Consider the following 16,570-nt stretch of genomic DNA (forward strand, 5'->3'; position numbering starts at 1 on the left):
CAGTGGATTCAATTTTTGGTGGGATTGGATTACCTTCAGTCTTATCAACTTCTTTGATTGATAACTGTGTACAACTTGGACGTTGTCTTGTACATCACTCCTCAATTTAATTGATAGTTTCTTCAACAGTCCAGTTTTTTCTTCCAATTTCTTATTATCGTCCTGTAAACTAGTCTCTATCTCTTGTAAATTACTTTTCATTCCATTTCTTAATTTCTCCTTGTTGATCTTCTGATCTTCTAAATTGTTCTTCATTTTATCTGGCTGTTATTCGCCTTTCAAATCTTCTTTCATTTCCTTTATCAGTTCCGTTATTTATTTTATTGTTTGGTCCACGTTTGTGGATTTTGTTCGATTAACTGGCGTTCCCGAACTCCAATCAAGTATTCGTGGAATATCCCACTTCTGATACCGATATAACATTGACGGGAACTTAACCTCCAAATTTAAAATACACTTACTGTGACAATTCTGACTCTCACGTTTGATTTCTCGAAGTTGATTGTGCAGGAACCAAATTAAATTATTCTTGGAATCATTTAGAAATTATTATACCTAATAAAGATACTAAAATTAGTAATATAATAGGCATGAACTTAATTAAGAACAAGTTTATGTGAGCTTCCGTAGCAATATTGTATGTATGAGTATTTCTTGATTTTCATCCATTTGATTTTTGATATTCAAATAAATCACCTTGTTTCTATGGTTTTTAAATAGAAACTAACAATTAAATAGATTTTGTGGGTTAAATGCATGCATTTGAAGAAACTCTATTAGTATTATTATGGTAACAATAGAAGATTATACTTAGATACTGAAACAATAGTACTTTATATGTAAATTTAAAAAATATATAGCTATCTACTTACCCGTTGATGATGACGTGATATGTTGCGTTGATAATGATCTAGCAGGAATGCTAGGTTGTTGAGATCTGGTAAAATGCCTGTCCAACGTCGTTGTCGTCCCTGGTCGGCCATAACCACTGTATAAACCACTTTCCATCTAGAAAATTGAGAAACGTCTTCATAAGCAGACAATATTTATACTGCTAAGGTCACAACACTCGCTGAATGAAATAGTAAGCTTCCGTATATAAAAATGTAAAATATTTGTATATTTTCGTGCCTTTCAGTTTCAAGTCATGACTTCTTATAATTAGTGTGCGAACCACTGCAATATTTTGTTTAAGCAATCTATAAATTACTTATATTAAACAATGGTTATAAAAATCATTATAAAGAATTATTATAAATGTATAAATACAATTGTTTGCAATTAAAGCTTTAGAATTTTGCGATAACAAAAAGGTCTGTTTTGAATGAGCATGTATGAAATAAAATGTATTTGATACAAAATATATTTTTATTCAAGCGAAAACAAATAGGAAAATATAATTTGTAGCGACTATACACAATTGTTTCATCATATTAATTACTGAAACGTGAAAATTTAATTTCTGCCTCGATGTTATATTAATTAGTGCAATTAATTTTCAGTAACTTGGAATTATTGTTTTTTATCATATTTTACGCTAACCTGCTTTTAATAATTAGTATACAGATAGTATGTATTTTCAATATTATTTCATTAGGGAATTTATAAATAAATGAGAAAGGAAATATGTGCTTCCACTGTACTTTTATCAAATAATCAACTCTTGAATATCACGGTTAAAGGTTACCAGAAAATTAATTTAAGAAAATAAAGAAATTTTCATGCGTTTAAATATTCCAGAACAGTTCTTCAACCAGCATGAATATTTTCTTTCATTATGTTTAAACTACTAGAATTTTTTTTTGTGAAACAGATGTAGTAATTAGGAACTTTTTAGGGAAAATATTCCAAAATATTTTTATTCAAGATGACCTGAAATATACAATGGGTTTCAAATCTAATTAATTAAGAATATGTTTTAGTTACTGATAAAATATTTTTTAAGAACAAGGACAGTTTTCAATATTATTGGCGTAACTAGAGCTTTTCTAATTCTTGAGTATTATTTAGGCATTACAAAATTGATCACTAGGTAATCAAAAAATTGGTTTGTTAAACTTGGGCTCGAAAAAAATCTTGGTAGTGTTGTTAAAAATCTGGTGATGATTTGAATCTCTTTTTCAGTTGTGGGGGTAGCTAAAGTCAAAATAAATCTTTTTTGAGATTTCTTTTTAATGGAATGAAAAGTAAGAGGGTAATAATATTCAGAGATATTATTAACCATGTCTTTAAGCGTTAAAATAAAAAGTTACTCATAAATAGTACAAAATGGAGCCATTTTGAACCATTTAAATTTGAATATAGAAAAAAACAATAGATATTCTTTTTATCCGCATCATTATGATTAGAGAAATACATAGGGAATTTTGAAAACACTAATTTTTTTGTGATTGGCGGCATTTGAAGTAAAAAGTTCAATTTTTGACAAAACAAGAACAATCATTTGTCAATAAATAATGTTAAAATCAACTAATCGAAAATCCCGTGATACTTCTCTTTTACAAAAATTTGAGACTATTCTATAATAGTTTCGAAAAATTATGCGGCGTTGCCAGATTTATTAAAAATATTAAAATATTGATTTTTGAGGTTGAGCCGAAAAAATGCTCTATTTGCTCAACTTAAAATTCAATATGGTGCCCATAAGAAGAAAAGAAAGTCGATGATGATTTCTCGCAACTGAAACGTCGCAATGACAATGTAAATATACAGAGAATTTCCTCGAAAAACTTGTTCTGAAAGAGTGTTTACAGATTTTAAAAATTCCCCTAAATAAAAAAGTACAGACGCTTTTCGAAAACGTTACATTTATTTTTTTTTCAAAATAACTCAAAAAACCTAAAAACTAGGACCGGTCTGCAACGCCATTAAGTCAGCAACAGAACTGTCTAAAACTTCCCCATTTAACCATTTTCCTATCTCTTGTATGTAGTTTCCAAGACGTGCATCACCAAAATGGTCCACACTGTATATATGTAAATATAAATCAAATGACGTACGTGCAAGAAAATAAGTTAATAATGTTCAAATTACTTAGTACATGATTAAAAACTAATATCTCAGGACCGCCTTCAGGTCCGTAGTAACAATACTTACATTTTTCAGTGCATCGTGGATATTCTCGGCGCTGTAGGTAAACCTGGCCGCCCTCTGCTGATTAAGTACGTCTCTGGACGCTCGAATCTGCTCGTAGATGGCGGAGGTAGATGGGGTACGGCTCAGCCACTGCCTGTACTCATCTGAAGAGAACACACTAGGTGACGAGGGTATCCTCCCTTCATAATGAAAATGATATATATGATGGAGTGTGTGTGTAAGCCGAGGTTTCTAGAGAAATATAAGGTTACTTTCGTGCCGGATTTTTATTATGTCAAATATTTACGATGTCCTCGACGGAACTTTTATGCTTTTATGGGACAACGCGAAATTGTGAAGTTTTGGGTAGAACACCGAAATTACTTTGTCGCTTATTACGACTAGGGCTGAAAAACCGTATACCAGGTTTTGATCTTTTGCGAGACGAAACTTTATATAAACTGAATTTAAAATTTTGCAGCTTATTAACGATGTTTTATCGGTATGATTGATTTTTTTAATCTCTAAGTTCTCTGCCTTCATATATGTATATTAAGGGCTTTCCCCACCCCTTCTGTCGAGAGATAGAACAAAATATCAATAACGAAAGTAGGGGCTATCCATATTTGTACTATTAAAAAATTCAATTCTATGTGTTGGTATGTAGATTACGCCCCCTAGCGGCCCAGCTAGGAACTATTTCCAGCGATTTCTCTTGGTCGATTTATTCAATACATTTTTTTTCTCTTGAAAATAATAACTAAAACAATAACAAACAGATATTGATATTGTGTAACAAAAGAACAGTTAAATTTTAAGTAATTTTTTTAAGTAAAGATGTTTATAAATGCTCGAAGTACATACCATTATTTTCAATACAGAAATTTAACATTCGCTGCGTGCTTAGGTAGGTTCTTTTATAAATGCGTTTTGTTTTTGTAATTAAATGTCTTTTCGTTAGCGTCGTATTACTCAATTCATTATCATTATTTATTTTTTTTCTCACTAATTTGCGAATAACCTGATAACAAATAAAAGATATCGGAACCTTTTTGCCGTCAAAATGTAACTATTTTTAGGCTCTTCAAATTAACCTAACAACAAGTTTTATCTTGCTATTTCATTTTTTAAGAAAGCGTGAAGCAACCTAATCTTTGATAAATAGCGCCAATAAATAAACAATACTTTCGTTAGAAATTTCAAACATACTATATTCATCAATTTCTTGTGCTGAATTCATTTTTGTAAAAAAAAAACTATAACATTACATTTAAAATTTTTGATAAAAATCCATAAATGGCATTCTTTTGAAACAACGCCATCTATAGGATTCCATATTGAGGTAAATGACAATACGGGTTCACCACGAGATAAAGCATGAAAAGACCTTTCCACCATGGGTTTTTGATTAGCCAATCCTTAAAAAAATGCATTTTTCTGATCAGACATTAGGGGCTTCCCCCACCCTTTCTGTCGAAAGATAGAAACAAAATGTCAATTGCGCCCCCTAGCGGCCGAACTACGAAATTGAAAACTATTTCCAGTGATTTCTCTCGGTTGATTTATTTATCAAAATCTATTCCTCGAAGTTCTAGGGCCTACACTTTCCCTAATATCGTACCTCGCCGAACTTAGTGGGACACCCTGTACATGTTTTAGGCAGCTCAGGCATTGTAAACTTTTTTTTTTAATTATACTAGTTGTATTTTTATATTTTTCTTACACGAAAATCATTTTTTATCTCTATTTTGTGAATACCTTGAATAACATTTCTTTCTAGTTTTTGAGTTTTTAAAAAATAATTATGTTAAGTGTTTTTACAATATCGTTCCTTTTTCGGTGGTATGTTGGCGTTTAAAGTCTTGCCGATTTGTAGTACAAAAACTTAAATTGTCAATTATGGATACGCTAATTTAGAATGGTGTATATGTCGCTTATATAAAGAAATAACAATGGATATAATCTGTTATTTTTCTCTTTACGTTCTACACAAAAGACATTTTGACTGTTGGAATATCTCACAAAAGATCAACTTAGTGTTTAAAATGTAAAGTCTTCTTTCCGTTGTTGGTAAATTGTTAGAAATTTGCTAACAATCCATAATTGCATACTAAAAACGTTGGTTCCATACTTATATTTTACAAAGTTGTTCCTAATAAATTATCTTATATTTCTCCATCAACCAAGTGAGTGAATGACAATAATGGCAATAGCTGTGATGGTTTAGCGTGAAATACTTCTTCTTGTATATCGCCTACGTAAGAATTATGGGCAATTTGTAAATATTTGTTTTTTTAATGTAAAACCTATTAATTAAATGTAGATTGTGGTCCTGCAATGTAGATTTTCTTATTTCTTTTTTTTAAAGAGGTATTAGAAAAAAGTATTTTGCAATAAGAATTAAAAATGCTGGATTTTTACTGAGTGGGACAAGTTCACAAACCCGATAAGACGATTTACACTTTGCTTTAAGGAAATCATAAATGTGAGAGTTTCATGTTATTGAGACAAAAATAATATTATAAATTATATTTTAAAATTATTTTAAATATACAAAGTGATGTATAAAGTCATGGAAACCAACTATTAGGTTATTAATTGGGATGTCTTATATACAGGGTGTTAAAAAATGACTAAAAAGAAGTTTAGAATGATCATATTTCAGTATTCCAAAAAATAAGAAAATATGAACATACGTCCTAAAACGCGTTTTTTGTGGGGGGTGGGGTATTAAAATTTTCTTTGCAAGTAAGATAACAAATATTGCTATATTTAGCATTTAACGGTTGGTTGCTGTTGTTAATTTGTTAGTTTGTAGACTTTATGTTATTTCTTGCATTTTATTTGCTATATTTATAATATTTTGTAGTTTCCATCTTATATTTAATTGATCATTGTACTGTTGGATAGTGTAATTCTAAAATAAATTAAGAAGCTTGTAAATATTATAGCGATACTGGCGTTATTGATATTAGTAGTTACACAGTAGGTACGAAATAATAATTTATCCGTGTATTTTATATGTAACATTTATAACAGGCGACGTACTTTCTACAAATTCTCACCCCAACAAAGTCGGTTCTCCACTGACTAATTTCTTCATGGGGATAATGTACGAGCCAAGTGTGTGCATTACATCTTGTTAGGTCAGATATTAATGGTACTTCACGGAATTTAATGACACTATTTAAACGGGGTGCACTCGCGGGACCGTCGAGGGCTAGACGGCCGTTTCATCTCGTAACCGTTCTATTTTCGGTCCAGTGGCACGCTTTTAATTGTAGGACGGTTTGTTAACCATTAGCGCTGGATGAGGACTGGATACCGTAAATTGCACACTCGTTCGGAAACAAATCGTGCTTTGATGAGTTCCCATAAATCGCAAATATTAATAATGTCCGCACCTACTCAGGGTGATAATAATCATAGATTTTGAAAAGAATTGTGTTTTGTGATATCACCACACGTAATACATACTGGGAATAATATGATAATTTTTCATTAATAATTGTATAGAAAAGGACTGGAAAAGTTCCTAAAACCTCAAAAACAACATTTCTTCTTTTTCTGTTGTCAGCATTAATTTTTAGAAGATACATCTGGGAAATGGTGAGAAAAACATATCTCGATTTTTTTTAATCCAGGGCTACATTGTTAAAAGAGGAATTTTTTTCGGTACCGACAGAAGCATAAGTCCGGAAGCCCAAAAACCAATGAGCTCTATTTCAACAGCAGCTTCGCTGGATGAAAATAGAACGATTTAGATCAAGTTACTTCAACATAATTTTGCTTCTTTAAAAAGTTTTTACCTTATTTTGTTTTATTTGCAAAAACAGATTATTTCTCTTTTTTTTTTTAATATAATGGGATTAAGATAGTAAAAGATAACATAGGCTTATTTCTCACTTAAAACTTATCGGTTGCTAAGAATATTTGAAATGGTCATTTTTTGTTATTTTTTTGTATGGATTTTAAGAAAACGGAGATGTGGTTAATCAAATATTCTTACATTTAGACCAATTTACTTCTGTTCAAGCAATATGCAACAGATATACATTTTTTTATAGAAAATAACATGAGGTTTCATAAAATACATGTCTTCTCAAAATCCGTAAAAACAAAAAGTAATATGGGAAAAAACAAAAGCCCTTCAGAGACTTTCATATTTTGTATAAAACTTTAGCCCATTTCAAATTTCATTGATAATATCTAAAAAAGTATTAGTTATCTAAAAAATATATAAAAAAAATATTTACGATGACTATCTAAATAGGTTTTTTCATCAAGAAAAGCTAAGCTTGAAATATAGCACGACTTTCAACTAAGTAGGTAAATATGACTGAAAATATATGTTTAATCCTTTAGTACCTACAGTTTACAACCCATCTTTTCTCGGAACCAATTAGCCGTATCAAAATGATAAAAGGGTACATATTTTTTTTATTATTCTTCATTTTTCCTAAATAATTTTATAACTTTGTAAAGATGACATATTTTTACTGACAGAATTATAGACTTTTTAAAATACAGTATCTCTGTAGCAATAGTTATTTACGTAATAAATAATAAGTCAGCAAAATGTTGTTTCCTTGAATGAGTCTCTTTCTTTTCCAATTTTTTCGACAATTTTTTTGACATTCAAAAGGCCAGATCGACTAGATGGTGTCTGTCAATCTGAATTAAATGTCCTTACTGAGTTTTCAAAATATTCAGTAGCGTCGAAATTATATTAATGACGATTTACCAGTACCTCTACCACTGGTTGACAGATTTGTGTATCAACTCAGCAAATTTTTACCCACAGCAAGTTAACTCTACTTTTAATCAATCTATGAAAAGGAACTTAAGATATATTTAAATAAATGTGACATATATTTACTTTAATTTCAACCCCTTGTACACGAAACATTTCTACACATATACATATAAAAATTTTTTTATTGATTTGACGCCATCACTAAAGACGACAGAGTATTTCTTTAGTACCCTCTAAATGGAGGTTAACTAAATAACAAAATTTCAGTCTGAGAATTAGATTAGATTTAGTTTTTTTTACAAATTAATACTACTTTACACCTTTTCTAAATTGAAATGATTTTTTTATTCTATATTGTTGAACGCATATTTCTACTGGCTTTTCCAAATCTCCAATTTTAATTCAATTGTAAAAATTTTACAATTATCAACAAGTTATCGACGGGGTAATTTATGTGTATATCTAATCTAAATTATGATTATGATTCTGAAAATAAATTAAAATAGATTATTAGTATTTCGGAAAATCTCTTGAGATGCTATTGACTATCTCCGAGATTTCTCCAACGCTCCAACGACAAAAATTACAATAATGCGCACACAGGTATTGTGGGCGATCGACTATACAACACAAAACTTCGCTAGCTATCGAATGCACTCACCAGTACCAAACTTGCGAGTAACTGACATGAACAGAGGTTTGTGAAAATTCGCTGTGGGTGCTTAAATTATTAATGTATCCTTGTTATTCTTAAGATTTTAGGAAGAGGATGCTATGTCTAGATCAGTATAAGTTAATTTTCGTTACCTGCTAGCGTCTGCTAATTTTACGCCCGAAACTGAGACACATACGAAAGCGGTTACATCACATTTTGTTGGTACCCCATTTTCAAGCGTAAAGTTAACTCTCTTCAAATGTCACTAATTTCTAAGTTTGAGTATGTGTCAGTTCAGCGTTAACGGAAATACTAAACTTTGGACTCCTTTTTGAGATTTATGATTCAAAGCTTCAAGGTGCCTGCTGTAACAAAAACCGGGACGCGTGGTAATTTATTTATTAGTTCTCGGAACGGATGGGTCAAAAAGTCGACAGTCGATACTAATTTATCGAAAAGTTAAGGGCTCTCAAGTAGGCTTAGCGTCGCCACAAGGTCGTCCTTCGGAGAAGGGTTTATGAAATTTAGCAATATTTTTTAACAAGTTCACTTAGACTGTCGGGGCTATGTGTTGAGCATCTGCTATGTAGAAAAAAATATTTCAATTAACGCGCGAAATGCATTCCAAAGAACGTAGGAATTCCAAGAATAAGTTGTTAGAAGTTGTGAGAAAAATAATAATAGATCAAATAGTTGGTCTTTAGGCGGATTTTCCAAGCTCTAAGAATAGATTAAATGAGATTGACTAATTCGTCCCTTATTGCTACACGGAGTCACTAGAGGAAGGCTAGGGTTACTAGTAAGACCAGTTAGTCACAGAATTATTTATATAAATGTAAATTCAGTCCATTAGATAACTATAAACATGGCATAGTTATGCCAAAGCGTCCCGATATTCAGGGTTCCCACCAATAAGGTAAGAACAGAAACGTCTGTGTCGAAGCGAGGTGCCGAATTCAGGAGAGATCTCCGAAAAAAGGGGCAGTTTTCCTAGGGTTTCACATTGAGCAGTTACTTAGTTTTAGAGTCTCGGGTTAATTTAATAATGGATAAAGTCATTCCAAATTTTGCTATGGATCTCGCATTGCCTGAATCCCGGTACGCTGTCGCGTGTAAATAAATTAATTAATAATGTTGTTCGAGCCCGTTATGTCGTTATTCTGTTTTGTTTATTGTTATTAAAACCCTTGCTGGAAAGTTATGGTGTTTCTTTTTGTTCTTCCAACTTCAGTGTCACCCTGTACAGCTACTCACAGGATTACATTCTACGTAAGCAATGGATGGTAAGTGCCTGAAATTCATTCTCTGAACATACAACCTTTCTAAGTCCCCACGTATTAATTAAAGTGTAATGATAATTATAAACTCCCTTTCGAGAAGTTAATAGTAAACTCTTTTATCAGTTAACCGTTATGATACTGGTCATAGCGGTAGATAGATAAATAAAGAAATAATCCCCCAGGTGACACTGCTAACATCACGAAGCTTTTGCTGCCATACAAAATACCTAACAACCTAAGAAATGAGTACTGTATTCGTTAAGTTCTGCTTTCAAATATAGTATAAGTCGTTGCGTACTTTTGGCGACTACTGTATGAAATGATCAAATAAATTTATGTAGACATATTGTTTGTCGCCCATTAAATTTAAGGGCGGATGTAAGAGCAAAGTTATGGGTGACATCAGTCACCGGTCTCCGGCGTACTCCCTATTGTCTGCATGCAAGTCTTTATGACACCTCGTTAAAGATGGCATTGCTTTATAATAACACTGTCGGCAAATACGGAATGCCTGACGATTTAGTGACCGATAAATGTAAGTGGGTCATTTTTTGATAAGTACAAAATAATGTGGTACACATTCAACTTTTTAAGGCTGATAATTTCAAGCATAACGTATTTGTACCGATATGTAAGCCCTAAAATTTTATGTTATACAGGACGTCATAAATTAGCAGGGCATTAATACAGACTACTCGGGCGAAAATAAAAGAACTGTCATACATATAGGTGTCATTTTTAATTTGGGTGCCCTGTTTGCTATATAATAGGTATAAAATTAATAATAATATTTTAACGTTTGTAAGTAACTAATCTGGCAGTTAGGTATTATGTAGAAAATAAGCTTTTTTAGTGCAACGGTTAAGAGAAATAAGAAAGTTAAGGAACAGAAAAAACATTGTCATGAAAAAACATAAATCGTGACAGAGACAAATTACTCAAAATTTGAAACTTATTTTGTGATTATTTTAACAATTGTGGAATTATTATTAACAAATTGTAAATTTTCTCACAGCTTTTTTTGTGTGTGGGTTAATGTGAACGGCCACTCAAACTTCGACCAATTCCATAGGAGCAGATTTTGCAAATAGCTACTCAAAGGCGGTGATAATTATTCTAATATGCATCGACCCCCTAGAACAATTATTATAAGAGTACCGTGCAGGCGCTTCTACCTCGAAATTTTTAAGCAAGAGCAATTTTTTGTGATTGGATAAGCCAAAAAAACGACAGAGATTCTCTTTTTATAAGATCAAGTTTGCTTTTCTGGTGAGGCGACATCAAGTGAATTTGAAATGTATGGAGGGGAAATTTTTTATAAAACAATTTCCTAAATATTCTTAATGCCGTCTGTGCCTCTTCTAGTACTATAGTCAAATTGTTCAGAACCATTTAAGAGAAATATACGTCTTACTTAACCGCTGGTTTGGCAGAGGACAAGATGCGCTTATTGAATGGCCAAGTCGTCCTCCCGACCTCAATCCAGTGGCCTTTTGTTTATAGAAGGCACAAATGGCTTCAGACTGACACTAGAAATTTTTCAGCAGATTCGGTTATTTTCCAGAGAAAGTTAGCATTTCTTTAGTATTTTCGGGTTTGAATTATGCATATACAGTATACTATTATTATTTAAATATTTTTTTATCACCCGTTCGTATTTGTACATTTTTATTTTTGCCAATTTTTGTCATTTAGAAAGAAATAAAGTCGGATTTTCTCTAAAGAACAGTTTCCTCTACTTGAGCCAAGCGAAAAAATTGAAAAAGAATGAAATGTGATAGTATAACGTTATGAACGGGTGCAAAATTTCCACTGCAGTTAAAGTCTTGACTTTATAATTCGTCACAATCTATATTTCATTTTCCATAATACGAAACCAAATAAATAATTATAGTATGTTTGTGTACTCGTATGCAGTGAATAGTGTATCATTACTTACGTCTATTTCTCTGTTGCAAAAAATGTATTGGTGGGCGTTCAACCAATCTTGTGCCACACATTATTATTCGTCAAGTAAATACAGTAAAACATTTTTTTACGTTACTTCTTTCATGAGTAAAAAGAACAATGCTTTGTAGTAATTAAGTCTCCCTTAAGGCTCTAAGCTTTGGAGAAGATTATGTGTGCAATTTTTTTATAGGCTAATCCACGTCATATAATTAATATAGGTAATTTAGTTTCAGACTAATATTAACAAAAAGTAATCCAGGAATAATTTAGTACAGCTAAGGGTTTCCAAATCTTTACTTTATAGGTTGCGCTAAAAATAAAAGACATTATTATTTGCCTTAATAAAAAATATAGTATGGCAAGACCGATTATTATTTTTCTTTAATTATATCGATGTAAATAAATCATTAAATATTTTATTATTATTTGCGGTCTGCTTTCATCAAGTTATTGGCAGCCATTAAGAGAATATTAAGTTAATGTTTTAACGATGTTTGTTGAAATGAAATAATACGATAATTTTATTAAGCTGAAGCTTTATTAAGGCATAAAGAAAGGAATTACTACTTTTAAACCAATAATACTGTGGGTTATTGATATATGTTTAGCGGTACACAATTGTCTAGAAAATTCGTTTTATATATTCATACAATACTCATTTTTTTATTTAGCTAGTTATTTATCTTCGTTGTTTGACTCTAACAGACAACCATAAAAGTTAAGTTCAAATTAGAGATTCCCGTCTTTCCAGAATACGTAAATGAAGTTTTCCTCAATTGTCTCGTCTTGTGAATGAAAAACTGCTTGAATTTATTTTAAATAAGTAGATATCTTTATTTGTTAAATCTTTATTTCCCTGCTTGTAGTGAAAATTAATAATATTCGTCTACGTGAAATATTTGTTAAAATTGATTATAAATTAAATACTCACAAAAACGAAGAGCTATTGTTGAAATAAACAGTACTATCCACAAATTGTTTCATTAATTTGCTGTTCACTAATTCTCTTTCATACCAGTTTTCGTAATTTAACTGGAAAAGCATTGTATATTTGCATAATTTAGTTGGTATTTGTGAACAGCACACGAAATGCATATTTAAAAATATGGCGAATGCGCCGATAGTAATTTTGACTTGCTAATCTTTTTCGTGCAGTTTGCAGATTACGTAAAAATTACATGGAATATCACAATTTGTCTATGTCACTTGAAATTTATATATTTATGAAAAAGAAACCACAGATAATCTTTAACAGTGTTATCAATATACTGCAAAATTTACGATGTAATTATTCTGACATTATAAAATGCGATTTCAGATTCTATTTGCATCATTTTTATATCATTGTAATATAGATATTTTATTCTAATAAAAAAATATTTAATTTTGCTACATATGAATATTAGGTCTTAACTCAGATAAAAATATGGATTTCTTATTAGGTACAGACAGGGTGATTCACTATATTTTGGCCTCCTCTTTAACTTTTTTGTTTTAAAAGTAGAGTATGGAGAAGATCTTTTACTCTATTTTAATTCCTATAATATTTAAATTTTTTACTTCTGTGTATTTCAATTTTATTTAAATAATAATTCAAACCATCAAACAATAACAATGTTGTCATGACATTACTTATCATTGTCACGGCCTACCATATAAAATTTTCCATGAGTAATTAGGCCTCTGGCGACTTAATTAATGAAATTTGGAAATACCTACATGCATTTTGGACCATATCAATGTCCGATATGTTAAAATACATATATTACAACTAAATCCGTAAATCTTTACGTAATTGAAAAAAAAAAACAAAAATGCTTCAGAGAAGTCTAACAATTACAAGATATCTTATTTTCTTAATAAAAAAACCTCTTTTTTTTTAATTGTATCTCGCTTATTGCTAGAGATGGACCTAACAAATCCTATATGATTATGCTCGACAGAGAATGTTCTATTCAAATATTTATAAATATACAGGGTATATAGATAGTGAGTGAGATACACTTTCTTAAATTGTTCAAATTTTTCTGTTTTTGATGTAATGTGTTAGTGGGGAAATTTGTCGAGTTATATACTGCATAACTGCACTCCTCGTATAAATATCTCTAAAAGCCAAAATAAGTACTTAAGTATCTATCTTAGACCATTATAGACCAAAAACCTTAATAAATCCAGGGTCTTAAACTAGTTTTCGAATTTACAAGTATTCATTACTCATTCATTATTCGTTTTTCGAATGAAGTAAAAGATAATTTTCGCTAGTGATGACATATATTATTAGGTACATCAGTTCAATAAAGTAAATTATAATTTTCATCACAAGTAAATCAACCTCGGCAGAGTTTCTGAGTGGTATACGCCGTCGTGAAGACATAAATGATGAGCAACATATTGACCAACCGAAATCCATGATTACCACAGATTCCATCAAAACTGTGCGTGAATTCATCAAAGATCAGCCAAAATATTCATTGAAATTCGTGGAATTGGAATTAAGCACCTCAAAAATATCAATTTATCGCATTTTGGCTATCGTAATGTGTGTTCATGGTTTGTTCCGCAAAAGGCGCCTGACGACCAAAAATTTCTCAGAATTCAACATTCGAAGGACATCATCAAGGAGGTCAGATAGGATAAAAACTTCCTTTACAACATTGTGATTCGTGATGAAACGCGGTCCTTTCAATATGATCCAAAAAGCAAGTGCCAAAGCCAACTGGAAGGCGCCAGACAAGCCAGAAGCTTCTCGTTTGGAGAAGCCAATGTTGATTTGGTGTCATGATTCCAAGGGTACTGTCCACAAAGAATTCCTTCCACCGAGCCAAACCGTTAACTCACAAATAAGATAGCATTTTGAAGCGTTTGGTGTATCGTATTCGAAATCTCGTTTGGAGAAGTTTGGAGAAGCCAATGTTGATTTGGTGTCATGATTCCAAGGGTACTGTCCACAAAGAATTCATTCCACCGAGCCTAACCGTTAACTCACAAATAAGATGCGTTTTGAAGCGTTTGGTGTATCGTATTCATCGTACTCGGACAGAAAATCGTGCATTATCGTGGCGTTTGTTGCACGATAATGCACCATCCACGATAATGCACCATTTCCTTGATCGACACTTGTGACCTATTTTTTGATTGAGAATCGCATTTTAACTGTCAACAATTCCCTTTATTCGCCTGATTTGGCTCCGTGCGACTTTCACCTTTTCGAAAAAAATCATTTGTCGATCAAAGGAAAGCGTTTTGTAGACGTAGAAGCCATCCACAAGGTTTGTACCGACGATCTAAAAAACTCACTATTGAGTCGGAAGGGGACTATTTTGAATAAAAGAAGTTGGTTTTGCCAAAAAAGCTTTCTGTTCTTATTTTTAAAAAGTCCTGTTTACTTTGAAACGGACCTTGTATGTAATTAAATAATTTAATAACACCCAATTTATATTATTATGGATTTTATCGACTTGGGTTCCCAAAAAAAAAAAAAAAAACAGACAAACAGAGAGAAATATAGAAAACACAAAATATAAATTAATTTTTTTTTCAAGACAAATTTTATTCTGAAATCATAATAAATACTATAATTTAAATACTATATTTACTAATTTCAGCAAAAGTAATAACAAACTTAGTATTTGAGTAAGTAGGTAAATACAATTTGAAGCTAATCTGGAAAAACACACCTGTGCACCAAACAACAATGAATGGCTGATAGGAGTTAATATACATAACACACTTGTACTTGTCTAAACTATGAAACTTTTGATTTTTGTTCATTAAAATGATCTTTTGTTAAGCAAATGACTACTACTCATTTTCCAGACGTTGATTGAGTACCTACTTATTAACATGTATTCCATGGAGGTCTATGAAGTCTAACTTGAGGTCTGCTGGGCTACCAACACTCTACCGGTTACCTTCTTACCTATTTCAGTCTGTATGGCCTGTGTATAACAGCAGAGATGTTTAAAATTTGTAGGTTTAAAATTACATAGATATTCCTATATTTTGTTCATCTTGATTAAAAAATAAGCAAAAATGTTGTAGATTTAAATCAGTTCGTCTCTATGCTGGGACATAAGTAAACAGAAGTTATTTCTAAATTAGAAATGTGAAAGAAATAAATGAAATTCTTGCGCTGTCATTTGCGACAACCATGCATTTGTGTAAGTGGGTAGATAGAATTCATCCTCCCTGTCGCAGCTGTAACTTGTTTAAAAAATAAAGTTCCGAGCACACATAAGCGTTATCTGATTTATGATCTCCCGAAAAGTGTGCTGGGAAAGAATTTTAATATTCGCCACTTACCGCGGTCTCTCCGTATCGAAGGCATTTCAGGTGCGGAGAGGGCCCCGTCTGATTCATCTTGCAAAAGGGATACGCTCCTATCTCCGAATCTTTTATTCATTGCCAATCTGAAAGAGAAACCATTATATAATAACGGGCCATCCCACTTTCTGATGCTCATAGATAACCCGTGCAGAACGTCATTTTGGGTAATTTCCCGGTAAACTTTCCCGAGAATAGACGTTAAAAAGCAATAAAAGACGCGTATATTCTACTTTCCGGGAAAGTTTCCTTGAAGTTCCTTCCGTGTTAATTTCTTCATGGGATAATTGAACACTGTGTGACACAGATTTCCACAAACCTCGTCAAGTTATAGCATTGATGAAATAATCTTAACCGAACATTTTCTTAACTAAATTTGAATTAAAATGTATAATAATGTAATAACGATAATTAAAAAAAATAAAATAATTGCTTTAAACGGTTTAAAACTTCATCAAATCATTGACAACTTTATTATCATAATGCTTTTTATAGCACGAATAAGGAATTTTCTACCAAAGACACACGCCC

General features: G+C 31.6%; 1 protein-coding gene across 1 annotated transcript in view; it reads right to left on the minus strand.

Annotated features, from left to right (window-relative positions):
* LOC108914465 (rho GTPase-activating protein 100F) overlaps nt 1–16,570 on the minus strand; it is a 224,447-nt gene that overhangs the window by 30,299 nt on the left and 177,578 nt on the right. Inside the window, exons 9-11 of the mRNA XM_018720293.1 lie at nt 16,019–16,125; nt 3,097–3,275; nt 873–1,008 (exon numbers count right to left, since the gene is read on the minus strand). Of these exons, the coding sequence (XP_018575809.1) occupies nt 873–1,008; nt 3,097–3,275; nt 16,019–16,125 (422 nt within the window). The remainder of the gene's footprint in view (nt 1–872; nt 1,009–3,096; nt 3,276–16,018; nt 16,126–16,570) is intronic.

The sequence above is a fragment of the Anoplophora glabripennis genome, unplaced genomic scaffold, assembly GCF_000390285.2.
Source record: "Anoplophora glabripennis isolate ALB-LARVAE unplaced genomic scaffold, Agla_2.0 scaffold532, whole genome shotgun sequence".
Classification (NCBI taxonomy): domain Eukaryota; kingdom Metazoa; phylum Arthropoda; class Insecta; order Coleoptera; family Cerambycidae; genus Anoplophora; species Anoplophora glabripennis.